Genomic DNA, 16,085 nt, shown 5'->3' with positions numbered 1-16,085 from the left:
AAATCATACAATCTAATGGTGTAGTAAGTATGAGACGAGGGGTTAAAGGACACACAAAAGCACAGTAACTGCGAGTAGGCACGTTACATATATGTTGGCTACTTCTTGTGAAGAAATTCCAAGGATGCCCCTGTGCCACATATATTGCAAGCATTCTCGGGCTTTGGTCTTGGGAATGGGTCGGCTTCGTAGTTCATGAGCTATTCTTCGGGGATGAACTCCCAGGGATGTGTACCTCACCTTCTCCTTTTGTTGTTTCCTTATGGGTGAATTCCTATGTGTGATTTAGACTCAGGAAATTGGACGAGTTGAATTGTTGTAGCGATTCAATGTCGGTTCCACGGTTCTCTATAGTCATATGAGTTACTTACCATGTAGATTGAAAAGGTATGCTTTTGGGTCTTGTTTCGGAGAGCAGATAGGCAGGTAAACCCAGAAGACCAGACCTTGAGGGTAGCTCCCGAGAGAAGGCTGACAGGTAATAATAGAAGACCTATTTTGGAGGAAGCATGTACCTAATATCCGAACATGTGATATATTCTCAGAGGATCCAATCGGGTGGTCAGTGGACACTCCATTGTGGTACTACGATTTGATAGGCTTTCCTGTATTGGACATTTAGGAAACCTTAGGATCTTAGATTGATCTGTAGTTGATGCATGTACCTTGTAGAGCCAAGAGGACCCATAATATTGGGGAACTCACTGAGATTTAGTAATCTCACCCCATTCATCTTAGTATTTTTTCAGGTACCGTGCAATATCGAGTTTTGCCAGATGCTTGGATCAAGAGCTTTTGATTGGATATCGTGAAGGCCGTGCCTGATCTTTTCTTTCGCTGTGTATCTTTATCATTATGTAGACATATTCATTGTATCCATCTTCGAGATGATTTTGAAATGTATACATCTTATGTTATTATTTCTGACTTTTGTATGTACTCAATACCAGTTATTAGTATTCTGCTGATATGATTTTAGACAAATATTGGTAGGGTATTACACATTCCAGCGATCAAACATAGCGAGTCAGACAACAGATGGGTTAGAAGCATATTCATTCCCATTTCAACGATCTTTTCTTGCAAAGTACCAATTTCCTTGATATTGAACTTGTTTAACAGTGTGATGCTTGATATTGTTGATATTGCATGAATCACCAAATCATCCATCACCATAAAGGTTATAACATCTTTCACAAAACCACTCTTGTTATTGGAAAAACCTTTTTTTTTTTCAGCAACCTTCTTATTTCCAATATAATGAACTTCACTGCTCATAAAGTTTGAGCAAGAAGAATAGGCTGGAGCCATAAAAGGAGAGTGAATATTGACAGAACTAGTGCATCAAGTTGTGTTATCTTTTGTCACCTCAAACTTACACTTATTTGGACACATGAACAACTTTATTTCTTCATCTTTGTCTTCATTGGCATGGTTACGAGTAAGGAAGCCTGAGATTTGAGTGGAAGAGCTTTGAGCTTTTGGGTTTAAGAGAACATCCTTGGTTTGAAATGGTTGCATGTAATTCTGGTCCAAATTTTCAACACTTTGATACAGATTTCCTAAGCTACCTACCATGTTATTTGAACTTAGAAGCTTAGCTACAGTACCAATAGGTAAGCATAGCAAGTTGAAGAGAAAGTCTATGACAGGTTTTGAAGCTTCATCAAAGAGAACTTTGTTATTCTTTGTGTCAATAAGAAGCTTCATGGATACTTTGGTGGAAGAAGAAGACGCCATAATATATTAAAAGGTAGTATAATAGCCTTAATATGAAAAGCTGTTCATTTATAGACAGATTATTATAAAGAGTTGAGTGTGGTTGCACAAATAATTGCTTAAACAAGATAAGAGCTATCTATATATAATACTTATTGTAGAAGTAAAAACATATTCACTCAGTTGATATATGATTTGCTGCAGATAAATAGAGGTTATGATTAATTATGAATTATTAGGGCTGAAAAATTGGTTGGTTCAGATCGGTTTCAGGTCCAAAACTTAAATTTAGTGTAAATTGCGGTCCCAACCCAATTTCAACCGATAAAATTTTAGTTTTTTACAGATTCGATTAACTCAGTTTGGAGAATAAATCGGGCCGGTTTAGTCGGTTTAATGTTTATTAAGTAAATCTATAAAAATGACTCATCTTTTATAAAAATTCACATAAATTTAACTTTTAATATTTTTTTAAACAATAGATCGGACGGTTCAAATTTGAGAATATCCTTATTCTCAAATTTTAATTAAAAAAAAACAATAAATTGGTCGGTTTGAATCGAACGGTTTAAATTTGAGAATGTCCTTATTCTAAAATTTTGTAAAAAGAAAAGTAATAGATCGATGGTATGGAATCAGACGGTTAAAATTTGTCCACCCTATCCATTATAAAATGGAGCTACATGTCCTAACTCTTTCATTTTAATGCAATGTAGTACTAATGAACAAGAAATACTCCCTATGTTTCTCTTGATTATATAAAAGAAATAAAGAGTTGAAGACTACTTATACATTTAAATTATTTACTGTAAAATGTACTATCAGTATCAAGTAAAAACATTTTAAACCTGTATTTAATTTTTTTATTTCTGATATATTTTATATTAGTATAATGTGAACCATTTTTAATTAATAATTATTCTTTCGATGTCATTAATTTGAGAAAGATGGTTATTTTTCTAGTGTTTTTAGTTTTCTGTTTGTGCTGCGTTTATATTACTCATGTTTTTGTTAATTTTTTCTAAAAAAGAGTTTTTAGTTACTTAATCTCAAAGTACTATTTCGTAATTACCGGTAACGAGTATTTGTAGCGATAACAAATAAATCTAATTACATTCTGTTACACTTTCAATTTCCTATATAAGCAAGCACACACATTCTCTCTCAATCATCAAAACTTTCTTTCCTTTTCTCTCTGATTTTGTTCATCTTTGTTGCTAATTGCTATGGATATTGATCTCACTCCAAAATTGTTGAAGAAAGTGTACGGTGACAATGGTGGATCGTATTACAGTTGGTCACCATCTGAACTTCCTATGCTGCGTGAAGGTAACATTGGTGCTGCCAAGTTAGCTCTTGAGAAGAACGGTTTTGCCACTCCTCGGTACTCCGATTCTTCCAAAGTTGCATATGTTCTTCAAGGAAGTGGAGTTGCTGGAATTGTGCAACCTGAATCAGAAGAGAAGGTTCTTGCAATTAAGACTGGTGATGCTTTAGCACTTCCTTTTGGTGTTGTGACATGGTGGTTCAACAAAGAGGACACTGAGTTGGTTATTTTGTTTCTTGGAGATACTTCAAAAGCACATAAGGCTGGTGAGTTCACTGATTTTTTCCTAACTGGTCCTAACGGAATCTTTACCGGATTTTCGACTGAGTTTGTGGGAAGAGCTTGGGACTTGGACGAGACCAATGTGAAGACCCTTGTTGGGAAACAAACCGGGAAAGGGATTGTGAAGCTTGACGGAAGCATCAGCCTTCCTGAGCCTAAAGATGGAGACAGGAAAGGTATGGTCTTGAATTGTCTAGAGGCACCATTGGATGTCGATGTTAAGAATGGCGGAAGGGTTGTTGTTTTGAACACCAAGAACCTTCCTTTGGTTGGTGAGGTTGGTCTAGGAGCTGACCTTGTGAGGCTTGATGGAAATGCCATGTGCTCGCCTGGATTCTCTTGCGATTCTGCTTTCCAGGTTACTTATGTTGTTAGGGGAAGCGGACGCGTTCAAGTTGTTGGTGTTGATGGCAAGAGGGTTTTGGAGACTACTTTGAAGGCTGGAAATTTGTTCATTGTCCCAAGGTTTTTCGTCGTCTCCAAGATTTGTGACCCCGAGGGAATGGAGTGGTTTTCTATCATCACTACTCCTAATCCCATCTTTACACACATGGCTGGAAGTTCTTCGGTGTGGAAGGCATTATCATCACTACAACACGGAAGGGCTTTCACAGCGCTTTTTTTGGCCTTTAACAGCGCTTTAAAGCGCTGCCAAAGCCAGCGCTGGCGTAGGCTACGAAAGCGCTTTTAAAAGCGCTCTGGTAGACCCCCCCTTTAAGAGCGCTTTCCTGGAAAAAGCGCTCTGGTAGGACCCCCTATAAGAGCGCTTTCCTGGAAAAAGCGCTCTGGTAGACCCCCCTTTAAGAGCGCTTCTTAGTAAAAGCGCTGGCAAAGACCAGTAAAAAAGCAAAAAAAATTAAAAAATTACGCAGCATACAAAAGCGCTTTTGGAAAAGCGCTCTGGTAGGCCCCCCTATGAGAGCGCTTTTTCCAGACAAAGCGCTCTCATAGGGGGGCCTACCAGAGCGCTTTTCCCAAAGCGCTTTTGTATGCTGCGTAATTTTTTAGTTTTTTTTGCTTTTTTACTGGTCTTTGCCAGCGCTTTTACTAAGAAGCGCTCTAGTATGTGGACCTTTAAGAGCGCTTTCTAGAAGCGCTGTAGTTGCTAAATGAGGTATTTTTATGTGCAGCCTATAATTTAATCCTCCCAGTCGACCTGTAATGTTTTCGACCTGTAATATTTTCGACCTGTAATATATTTTCGACCTGTAATATATTTTCGACTATATTATTTCAGCCATCAGTAAGACAATATATATACTAATATATACCATTATAATATCCAAAATTATATATATACATCATTACAAAATTATATATATACATCATTACAAAATCAACAATATTATAGTTCAAATCTGCATGAAAAATTGCTTAATATAAAATTGACACAATTCCTCTTTGATTTCTTCTAACTTTAGCTTCGAGTACCCAGCAGCACGGAATTCGTCAAGGTACTATAAAACAAAAACATAATATGAATAATATATTTAGGTAAATGTAATAAATTATATGAAATTATCTTAAGTTATAACTTTATACCGTGGGAGGAATCTCTAATTGATTCGCCTGAATGATTTCTTTCATAAACCTCAATACAAAGTATCCGCAGTCTGAACTGTTACGCTGTATCGGACACTACATAGAAAAACAAATAAGATTCTATATAAGTTGTCTTGTTTTACCAAGTAGCATAAATATTATAAGCAAATTTGTGAAAAGTAATGTACCTGCACTTCGATCCAGGTGATGTTGTTTGATTTAGTCCGGGATACCTGTGCGTCCCGTTGACTACGGAATACTTGTATTGATCTAATTAACAAATATATAAAAGCATATGTTTAGATCAATCCCACAAATAAGTAAATATATAAATATACACGAATATATATTTAGAACGATCCCACTTACAAATCAACGATTTCCTTCATGGCCGGATAATTGGTCCATTCACCCTTTACCGAATTCAGATAATACACGACTTCCCTTATCGGGTTGATAGCAAGCAGCAACCAGTGTGCTCTATAAATTAAAACAATAGGTTATATGAAAATATTGCTATACACTAAAGAAACAGAGATTAGATGAATAAAGAATGAGAAACTAACCCTACTGGTCGGGTATTATACGCCCAAAGATGCAGACATTCTGTATTGCCGGTGGACATGAATCTATCGACTAAGCGCTGTCTAACAGATTCCGGATCCGAAACAATTTCCATTCCGCTGCAATGGGCGGAAGACACGAACCGGAATCTGTTAGACAATGCAGTCCCGCGCAACACTCTGTCATACAACAACCTTAAATAAAAACATAATAAACATTAGATTCTTTTTATTGAAAAGTGTAAATAAATTATATTGTGGGACTAATTAAATAATATATCGGATGAGTGAATATTACCGGATGTATGATTGCATATTACTGACGCCTAGTTGATCCTGGTCAAAAATCTCTTGCAAGTCGTCAATTGTAATATGTGACTTGAACTCAATACCGAAGACACTTTCATCCATATCGATTTCCCGTAAAGCACCATCCTTCATATCGGACATATCAACCATTGTTGCGAGTGTCGCCCGGTATCGAGGCACAAAAGCACCGCCTTTTCTTGCCGCTTGCTTCGGAGGACCACTGGGTGGTACGCTACGAACCTGCTGCGTCACTTGTTGTGACTCCCGAGCGGATGCCTAAAAATCATATAAGTTAGGTAAAATATAAAATCATGCATATTTTGATTCAGATTATATATTAACACTTTAAATGTACCTCTTTTAGCGATGCAACAGACTCCTCCTCCTGTAAAATCCCTTTACCCTTAATTGCGGGTTTTATAGGAGCAGTCTAAAAATAAAATGTAAAACATAATTAATAAACGGTTTAGAATTGACATTCGAAAACTAAATGATTCATAATCGTTTTCAATTTACCTCATCACTAATGGTAATGAGCTCCGAGGGCCATGCAACAAACGATCCTATTGCATCTCGCAGCAATGTCGTCTCTGAGACCATGTCAGGTACCGGTAGAATCGCATCACGATCTAATACAACATCCACCGATACTTTCAGGTGTCCATCCGGGAGCGGTCTGTGGTGAAGTAAATCTCCCGAAGTGTTGTGCACTTTTCCCTTGCCAACTAGTCGATAATTCGGTTCCGATAAGTATAGTTGGCAAGATGAAATGCCCTAAACCAAAAGTAAATATAAAGTCATTATCATTAATAAAATAGAACAGTTTGTAAGGAAAAAAACTTATAATTACCTCGGGAAATTTCTTTTGATAGTTGATACTAGCCTTATCACTAGTTTCTCTCACCGATGAAGTGTTGCACTTTTCTCTCATATACATATCTTTATCTCTTTGCAATTCAGAGACCTGTGCTTGCAATTCCTGCAACTTTTGCAACACTTCTTCATTGGTAAGATTTGATCTTCTCCTAGAACTCTTATAAAAAGAGGTTGGAGTCACACCATGACCCTTACCCCTCACCCGACCGGGATACTCGGGAGCATCTAGTACTCTACTAAGTACGCTCTCCTCACCGGTGGATGCCGATTGCGACAAGGTCTCCTGTAATTCATTTACATTTAAATAATTATTAGTGGAGATAAAAAGTCATTTATATATTAAAAAACATTTGATTTAATTAAAGACACAGTATTATACTTACACATTCAGTATAAACTCTCTGAACATCGGGATCGACAGCGTGATTCTTGCCCACACGAGCTTCCTTCCACAACACATGTACAGGAAGTGAAGCTTCCTCACTTTTAGTCTCCTCCAACTACGCATTGACACAAACGATAAAATCGTCAATTAAAACATGCACATGTAGACAATTAATTAAATCGAATTTCTATTTACTTACAATTTTATCCTCTAAGCGTGCATATCCCAAACGCCCTTTTTTGTATGGATACGCGGGTTTGGATGCTCTCTCCCTATTCGTGGCACTCTTTTTCTGAAAAGCTTCATCTCTTTGCTTTACAAACTCAGCCCAATCTGCTTCATCAATGAAGGTCGCATACTTTGTTGGCCGTCCCGGTGCAACTTCAAGAAATTTTCCATCTTTATCCTTAAGATAGGTGTTTGTCAAAAAACTTTTCCACCCTCTATATCTCTTGCCGGCCAAACTAAGTATGTAGCTTTTACGTTCATCTGGTATCTCAAAAGTCCTCTGCAAAAAGAGTACGCATAGTGTGTTAGTATAAATAATTTAAACAATTTATCGTCAAGATAATAACAACAATTAACCATATATGATATATACCTGAAGCTCTTCCCAAATCGCTTGTTTTTTCTCCTCCAATTCTAAATTTTTCGTCTTCGATTTCCAGGTAGCTATGGAGACTGGAATATGCATACGGACAAGTGTACCAATATAACTTGTCAACTTTGCAGAATTAGGACCAATTGGTTGTTTATCAGAATTCCATTCCAATCGGTATACTAATCCTTGGTCTCTATGTCGTATGATATCCCTCATAATAGTGATGCCTCGTGCAACCTCTTTTGCTTCAGTATCAGGTGGAGCATTTGTATCCGAAGCAACTCTTTCTTGTGAGTTTTCTTGTAAGTTTTCAGGTGGGTTTTCAGGTGGAGCATCTCTATCTGAAGCCATTGAACCTGTATCAAACAAACTAAAGCACATTAGTACACTGTTAATAAGCTAACAATCTATACAAGTCAAATGGAAGTCAAACCATGCATGTACAAGTAAATCGGAAACGAAATCGGTACAAATCAAAATAAGCGTAAAAAAAGAAAGTTATCGGAATTGAACGAAATTTACATGGCTATGGTAAAACGTCGCCACGGACTCAAAAACAAAGTCGGTTTTCCGAAATTCAGACCCTAAGCCCGACTTTTGATTACGGGCAGAAGCAAAACCGATAAAAAAATAGTCCCGAAATGTAAAGATAAGTGCATGAGCAGCTCCGGAATCGTCAAAATAGTATAGTTACATGTAAAGAAGTCAACAAGCGGATACATGGTTCAAAAGTTATGTACAAAACGAGAATATGCACCAAATTGAATAAAACAAATTAGTCGGACTATGTATACTATTACCTTTATCACTAACGTCTCTTTCTTTTCTTGGTAGGTTTGTGTACTACGCGTCTCTTAACAATGCGGACGGTTGGATTGATCCAAATACCCTCATTATGATCATTTCTAATACAAGATTCATTCTCATTTTGATCGTTTCTTGTACAAGATTCAATGCCAACACCAATATCACCATGATCTTCAATTTTTTCATCAACTATTTTGTTAGATAAAAGCACTATAGACCATTTCGTACTTGTCGGATCATTGACATAGAACACTTGTTTAGCTTGAGAGGCTAGAATGAAAGGCTCATCTTTGTACCCTACCCTATTGAGATCCACTTGCAAAAATCCTGACTTATCCATTCGTACGCCACTATTATTTTCAACCCACTTGCAACCAAATACAGGAATCTGAAACTTCGCGTAATCAAACACCAAAATGCGCTCGATAACCCCAAAATATGACAAATTTGCAAATTTCGGATTTAAGTCATTCGCACTTGATATGTGCATAGCTTCAGCTACCAAGGTAACACCACTATTTTGCATAGTACTTTTATCATCCTGTTCTTTGGTATAAAATGTGTATCCATTAATTGCGTATGCGCTATAAGAAAGTACAATTACAGATGGACCATAGGCTAAACATCTCAACCTTTCTGTTACTGAAGCAGGATCTGAACGATACTTTGAATAAATATGATCTCTAAACCACGATATGAAACTTCGATTGTGCTCTCGTACTATCCAGTTCTCATTTCTATTTGGATTTAAATCTCGGAGAACAACTTTGTGCATTTCAACAAACGGCTCAACCTCAATCTCATTGTGCAGAACATACAAGTGCACTTGATCCCGTTCGACCATTGATACTGTCACAACTTTATTTCCAATTAGCCTTTTTCCTTCTTTTTTTTCGACAATATGAGATTTGGGGAGTCCAATTGATTGAACATTTGACAGATATTCAGTACAAAACTCAACCGCTTCTTCAGCAACGTATCGCTCGGCAATACAACCCTCCGGTCGACTTCTGTTTTTCACGTACCCTTTTAATATTTTCATATAACGTTCAGCAGGGTACATCCATCTCATATAAGCTGGTCCGCACAGTTGTGTCTCTTTCACAAGATGAACGACTAGATGAACCATTATGTCAAAAAACGAGGGAGGAAAATACATTTCAAGATCACATAAAGTAACAACTATCTCATTTTGCAATGTTGGTAAGATCGCGGGATCGACCACATAAAGAAAATTGACTTCTTCTTCCACCCACCCTTGACAATTGAATGTGCAAAAGGCTTGCCAAACTGAGTGCTCACATCTTTCACCTTTTCAAAAATTTGATCACCTGACAAAAAAGGCGGGGCTGTACGATGTTCGGCCTCTCCATTGAATGCTTTTCTCCACCCACGGTAGTGATGATTAGAATTTAAGAATCTACGATGGCCGAGAAAGACATTCTTCTGACAAAGCGCCAATCGTGTCGTATCGGTTTCATCTTCACAAACAGGACACGCCTTTTGACCCTTGTTGCTGTACCCGGATAGATTTCCGTATGCTGGAAAATCATTAATTGTTCCAAACAACATCGCCCTCAAGTTGAAACTTTCTTTCCTATACCCATCGTAAACCTCCACACCTCTCTCCCACAAAAACTTTAAATCTTCGATTAAGGGTGCCAAGTATACGTCTATGTCATTCCCTGGTTGTTTAGGCCCAGAAATTAGCATAGATAACATCATGTACTTACGCTTCATACATAGCCACGGAGGTAAGTTATAAATCATAAGAATCACAGGCCATGTGCTATGCGAGATACTTTGAATACCATGCGGGTTCATTCCATCAGTAGACAATGACAACCGAAGGTTTCTTGCTTCTTTTCCAAATTCAGGATATTCAGTATCAACTTTACTCCATTGTGGTGAGTCTGCCGGATGTCGCAACTTTCCATCAATAATTCTTTCATCTGCATGCCAAGTCAAGTGTCTTGAATCGGTCTCACTACGATACATGCGTCTAAATCTCGGAATTATAGGAAAATACCATAAGACTTTAGCAGGAGACAACTTTTTCTTATATCGAGGGGCACCACATTTAGGACACTCATTCAACGCTGCATACTCGTTTCGAAACAAAACGCAATCGTTTGGACATGCGTGTATCTTATCATAGCTCATTCCAATAGAAGACAACATCTTTTTGGCTTCATACGTTCGATTGGGAAGAACATTATCCTCTGGTAGCATATCTTTCATAAGGGCTAATAACTCTGTGAAACTTTTATCCGACCATCCATTGTCCGCCTTTAAGTTGTACAACTTTAACACCGCAGACAATCTTGTGAATTTCGAACAACCATCATACAACGGTTTCTCTGCATCGCTTACCAACCTCTCAAACATTTTGGGACAATCCGCTAGATCTTCTTCCAGCGCTTCTGCAATCTCTTCGACACGATCACAATCGTATGTGTCTGTGCAATCGTCGTTTGAAGCATACTTCCTATTACACCTCGACCCAGCATTCCCGGTACTTTTCTCACCATGCATTGTCCAACATGTATAACTTCTATCAATTCCAAACCGTAATAAATGAGATCCCAACTGATTCCCGTTAACCTTACCCCCGGCATAACAGCAACCCAAGCAAGGACACGGCATTCGAAGCGGGTCTTTGGAGTTCGCAACCGCAAACTCAACAAATTCCCATACCCCTTTCTCGTACTCTTTCGACAATCGGTTTGAATTCATCCATGTCTTATCCATGTCTTAATTAAGCTAAACAACAACGGTCAAACTTCCACTCTTCACAAGTAACCCCTATGGCGAATTCAATTCACAAAGTTAGTAAGTACCTCCTATATTAACTCTCTAAACACATAAAACTAATGTGTTTCTGTCAAAACGCAAAGTATAAACGGAATGAATCCGAAGCAATAAAACGTAACATATATAATCACACAATTTCAGACAAATTCATCATAATACCAGTAATTTGAGAAAGAAATTTACCTCGGATGTTACCGAACTCAAGAAAACGCCAAACGTCGAACTAGGCTGGGAAACGATCAAACTTTCACTATACACAAGTTACCCCTATAGCAAATTCACAAAGTTAGTAACCACCAAGACAAAATCGATTGAACAAAGGAAATCAACAATAGTTTGATGTGTGTACATACTCCTAAATATGTAGTACCAGAGTCAATGATACGAGCTCCAAAGAGATCCAAAGTTATCAATCCAGTCAGACCTATACAAGAAATTCAATTCAATGTATGATTATAATAAGATTGAGAAACACATACACTTGTATTTATACTCATTCTATATCAGTCAATACAGGAAATGTAGTATACACTAAAGACAATATAACATTCATCAATGGCCAAACCAAATCCACTAAACATCATTTTTCTCTCATGGTTTATTCTCCTCTTCATGATAATTATAACTACTGGTACACTTTTATATGTACATTCTAAGACAAGCTAGTATTTTTATTATTACAATAGTAACAAAATAATTTAATTATTAAGAACTTAATGTGCTTTTTACATGCAATTAAATTAATGCAAATTCAAATGGTGCTTAAACAAATTAGTGAAACTGTTTGTATTTGGAGACTCATATGCTGATACAGGAAATTATTTGAACTCATCTTCATATAAACCTCCATATGGGATGATTTTTCCCAGTAAACCTTCTGGAAGTTTCTCCTACGGTCACATCCTCACCGATTACATCTTTAACTCTCTACTCTAATTGTCTCTAAATCTCAAACTAAACAAAAACCGAATTGTTGAAATTATTTAAATTCTTAATATAGTTCATTAAATAAAAATTTAGTTATCAGTTCTAAGCTCAATTCATTGTGCCATCTTCCTATATGAAGATCAAATCTCCTGCACCATATTCATTGAGAAATTTCTCAAAACTACAATATGGTATGAACTTTGCTTACGGAGGCACTAGTATGTTCAATACTTTTATTGATGGACCAAACATGACTCTACAAATCTACTCATTTGAGGAGTTAATTCAACAAAACGTATATACTAAACTCGACATTGAATCCTCGGTTGCCCTCATCAGCGTTTGTTGTAACGACTATCTTACATTTCTTCTTAATAAACGGGTAGAACACTAATGTGAGTTTTTACAACAAAGGCCTGGTATTAAACACAACAATCTCATAATGAATCTAAGAGGAAAAGAAAACAACAAAGAACAACAACTGATATTCACAAATACTCACAAACATGAAGCCTTCCAGATATGAAAGCTATGAGAAGTGTGATACCTGGGTGGCGGAGGAGAAGAGACGGAGACGAAACGATGGTGGTGGACGGAGGAGAAGAAGTTCGCGCGATGGTGGTGGACGGAGGACCGACGACGGTGAGGGGTGGGGTTTCTGGTTCGCGTGCAGAGAGAAAAAGAAAGAGAGAAAGTGAGAAACAGTAGAAGCGTGTTTTTGGTTTTAATTTTAGTAATAAGGCTACTAAAGCGCTTCTGGAAAGCGCTCTCATAGCCTGGGCTATACCAGCGCTTTTGACAAAAAGCGCTCTCATTAAACACCCCTACCAGAGCGCTTTTGAAAAGCGCTTTCGTTCCCCCCACGTTCCCCCCACCTACCAGAGCGCTTTTGTAAAGCGCTTTCGTACCCCCCCCCTACCAGAGCGCTTTTGAAAAGCGCTCTCATAACCCCCCCCTACCAGAGCGCTTCTTAAAAGCGCTTTCATACCCCCCCACTATTAGAGCGCTTTTTTAGCGTGTTTTTTAATTTTGTCTTTAGCGAAGCCTATGCCAGCGCTTTTCCTAAAAGCGCTTTCGTAGGGGTGCTGCTAAAAGCCAAATTTGGCGTAGTGAAACATCAGCATCAGCAAGATAGAATTCAGCCCTAAATTACTAGAAATTGCTTCTAGATACAAGCATTAATGTTGAATTACAAATAATAACGAGCATTTTATTGAGATGAATATGTTGTTGAGAAAAAACTAATATATAGAGAATAATATGAAGACAACACAAATGGAAAACAAAAAACACTAGAAAAATCACCATCTTTCTCAAATGACAGGTAAAGAATAGTTATTAATTAAAAATGGTTCCAATATAAAATCTACCCTGAATCATTATTGGTCCCCTGGTACTGACACACTCTCAATCAAATATTTCATATTACACTAATATAAAATATATAAAAAATAGAAAAAATAAATACAAGTTTAAAATATTTTTACTTGATCCATTTTACAATAAATAATTTAAATATATAATATACTACTAGTAGTTTTTAACTTTCTGTTCATTGCATTAAGTAATCATACAATCAAAATGTATGTATTCATATTTCATCAAAAATCTACAAAGTATAAATTCCTTCAACATAATACAGACAGCATATAGTATAGAGAAGAAATTACTCATACAATCAAAATAATAACAACAATACGAACCAAAACGAAGCCATATTAATTAACAAACTAATTTGGCATATAAAATGCTAAATTTAGATAACTATGCTAGTAAACCTTGAGAGCATAAACTTGAAGCATAGGCAATCAACTCTTATATAAAGTACTGATACGAAACATGAAACAAAATCAAACAGCTGATACATTGTAAACTCTTAGAAGGTATTATTGTCAATAATGACTTATGTTATAGACACTTATATTCATTCTAGTTAATTTGGAGGAGGGAAGAAAATGGCATCTCCAGTTCTCTTAGAACGGAAGAGTTTCTCAGTTTCAGCATCTACGTTGAAAGCAGCCTGCAGAACTGTAGATGCACTACGCCAAATTTGGCTTTTAGCAGCACCCCTACGAAAGCGCTTTTAGGAAAAGCGCTGGCATAGGCTTCGCTAAAGACAAAATTAAAAAACACGCTAAAAAAGCGCTCTAATAGTGGGGGGGTATGAAAGCGCTTTTAAGAAGCGCTCTGGTAGGGGGGGGTTATGAGAGCGCTTTTCAAAAGCGCTCTGGTAGGGGGGGGGTACGAAAGCGCTTTACAAAAGCGCTCTGGTAGGTGGGGGGAACGTGGGGGGAACGAAAGCGCTTTTCAAAAGCGCTCTGGTAGGGGTGTTTAATGAGAGCGCTTTTTGTCAAAAGCGCTGGTATAGCCCAGGCTATGAGAGCGCTTTCCAGAAGCGCTTTAGTAGCCTTATTACTAAAATTAAAACCAAAAACACGCTTCTACTGTTTCTCACTTTCTCTCTTTCTTTTTCTCTCTGCACGCGAACCAGAAACCCCACCCCTCACCGTCGTCGGTCCTCCGTCCACCACCATCGCGCGAACTTCTTCTCCTCCGTCCACCACCATCGTTTCGTCTCCGTCTCTTCTCCTCCGCCACCCAGGTATCACACTTCTCATAGCTTTCATATCTGGAAGGCTTCATGTTTGTGAGTATTTGTGAATATCAGTTGTTGTTCTTTGTTGTTTTCTTTTCCTCTTAGATTCATTATGAGATTGTTGTGTTTAATACCATGCCTTTGTTGTAAAAACTCACATTAGTGTTCTACCCGTTTATTAAGAAGAAATGTAAGATAGTCGTTACAACAAACGCTGATGAGGGCAACCGAGGATTCAATGTCGAGTTTAGTATATACGTTTTGTTGAATTAACTCCTCAAATGAGTAGATTTGTAGAGTCATGTTTGGTCCATCAATAAAAGTATTGAACATACTAGTGCCTCCGTAAGCAAAGTTCATACCATATTGTAGTTTTGAGAAATTTCTCAATGAATATGGTGCAGGAGATTTGATCTTCATATAGGAAGATGGCACAATGAATTGAGCTTAGAACTGATAACTAAATTTTTATTTAATGAACTATATTAAGAATTTAAATAATTTCAACAATTCGGTTTTTGTTTAGTTTGAGATTTAGAGACAATTAGAGTAGAGAGTTAAAGATGTAATCGGTGAGGATGTGACCGTAGGAGAAACTTCCAGAAGGTTTACTGGGAAAAATCATCCCATATGGAGGTTTATATGAAGATGAGTTCAAATAATTTCCTGTATCAGCATATGAGTCTCCAAATACAAACAGTTTCACTAATTTGTTTAAGCACCATTTGAATTTGCATTAATTTAATTGCATGTAAAAAGCACATTAAGTTCTTAATAATTAAATTATTTTGTTACTATTGTAATAATAAAAATACTAGCTTGTCTTAGAATGTACATATAAAAGTGTACCAGTAGTTATAATTATCATGAAGAGGAGAATAAACCATGAGAGAAAAATGATGTTTAGTGGATTTGGTTTGGCCATTGATGAATGTTATATTGTCTTTAGTGTATACTACATTTCCTGTATTGACTGATATAGAATGAGTATAAATACAAGTGTATGTGTTTCTCAATCTTATTATAATCATACATTGAATTGAATTTCTTGTATAGGTCTGACTGGATTGATAACTTTGGATCTCTTTGGAGCTCGTATCATTGACTCTGGTACTACATATTTAGGAGTATGTACACACATCAAACTATTGTTGATTTCCTTTGTTCAATCGATTTTGTCTTGGTGGTTACTAACTTTGTGAATTTGCTATAGGGGTAACTTGTGTATAGTGAAAGTTTGATCGTTTCCCAGCCTAGTTCGACGTTTGGCGTTTTCTTGAGTTCGGTAACATCCGAGGTAAATTTCTTTCTCAAATTACTGGTATTATGATGAATTT

The 16,085-nt window shown here is 37.1% G+C and overlaps 3 protein-coding genes across 3 annotated transcripts; 1 reads left to right on the top strand and 2 right to left on the bottom strand.

Moving 5' to 3' along the window:
• Window positions 1-975: 975 nt before the first annotated feature.
• LOC131648544 (uncharacterized) lies at window positions 976-1,740 on the bottom strand. The gene is made up of 2 exons (XM_058918296.1): window positions 1,380-1,740; window positions 976-1,301 (listed from the first exon to the last, which is right to left on the bottom strand). Exons 1-2 carry the CDS (start codon window positions 1,738-1,740, stop codon window positions 976-978), a joined length of 687 nt encoding a protein of 228 aa, XP_058774279.1.
• Window positions 1,741-2,945: 1,205 nt separating this feature from the next.
• Window positions 2,946-3,935, top strand: LOC131648543 (glutelin type-D 1-like; the record flags this gene model as incomplete). Its single annotated transcript, XM_058918295.1, has 1 exon — window positions 2,946-3,935. A coding segment is annotated over exon 1 (990 nt), but the record flags the coding sequence as incomplete, so codon positions are not given.
• A 670-nt stretch (window positions 3,936-4,605) lies between these two features.
• LOC131645849 (uncharacterized) lies at window positions 4,606-6,002 on the bottom strand. Its single transcript, XM_058916048.1, has 6 exons — window positions 5,732-6,002; window positions 5,437-5,628; window positions 5,240-5,350; window positions 5,059-5,140; window positions 4,871-4,966; window positions 4,606-4,785 (listed from the first exon to the last, which is right to left on the bottom strand). The coding sequence occupies exons 1-6, from the start codon at window positions 5,890-5,892 to the stop codon at window positions 4,681-4,683; spliced, it is 747 nt and encodes a 248-aa protein (XP_058772031.1). The 5' UTR covers window positions 5,893-6,002; the 3' UTR covers window positions 4,606-4,680.
• Window positions 6,003-16,085: the final 10,083 nt, after the last annotated feature.

Source organism: Vicia villosa, linkage group LG2 (genome assembly GCF_029867415.1).
Source record: "Vicia villosa cultivar HV-30 ecotype Madison, WI linkage group LG2, Vvil1.0, whole genome shotgun sequence".
Lineage (NCBI taxonomy): Eukaryota > Viridiplantae > Streptophyta > Magnoliopsida > Fabales > Fabaceae > Vicia > Vicia villosa.
Note: the sequence above shows the minus strand (reverse complement) of the source record. Positions and strands in the feature narration are given on the sequence as shown.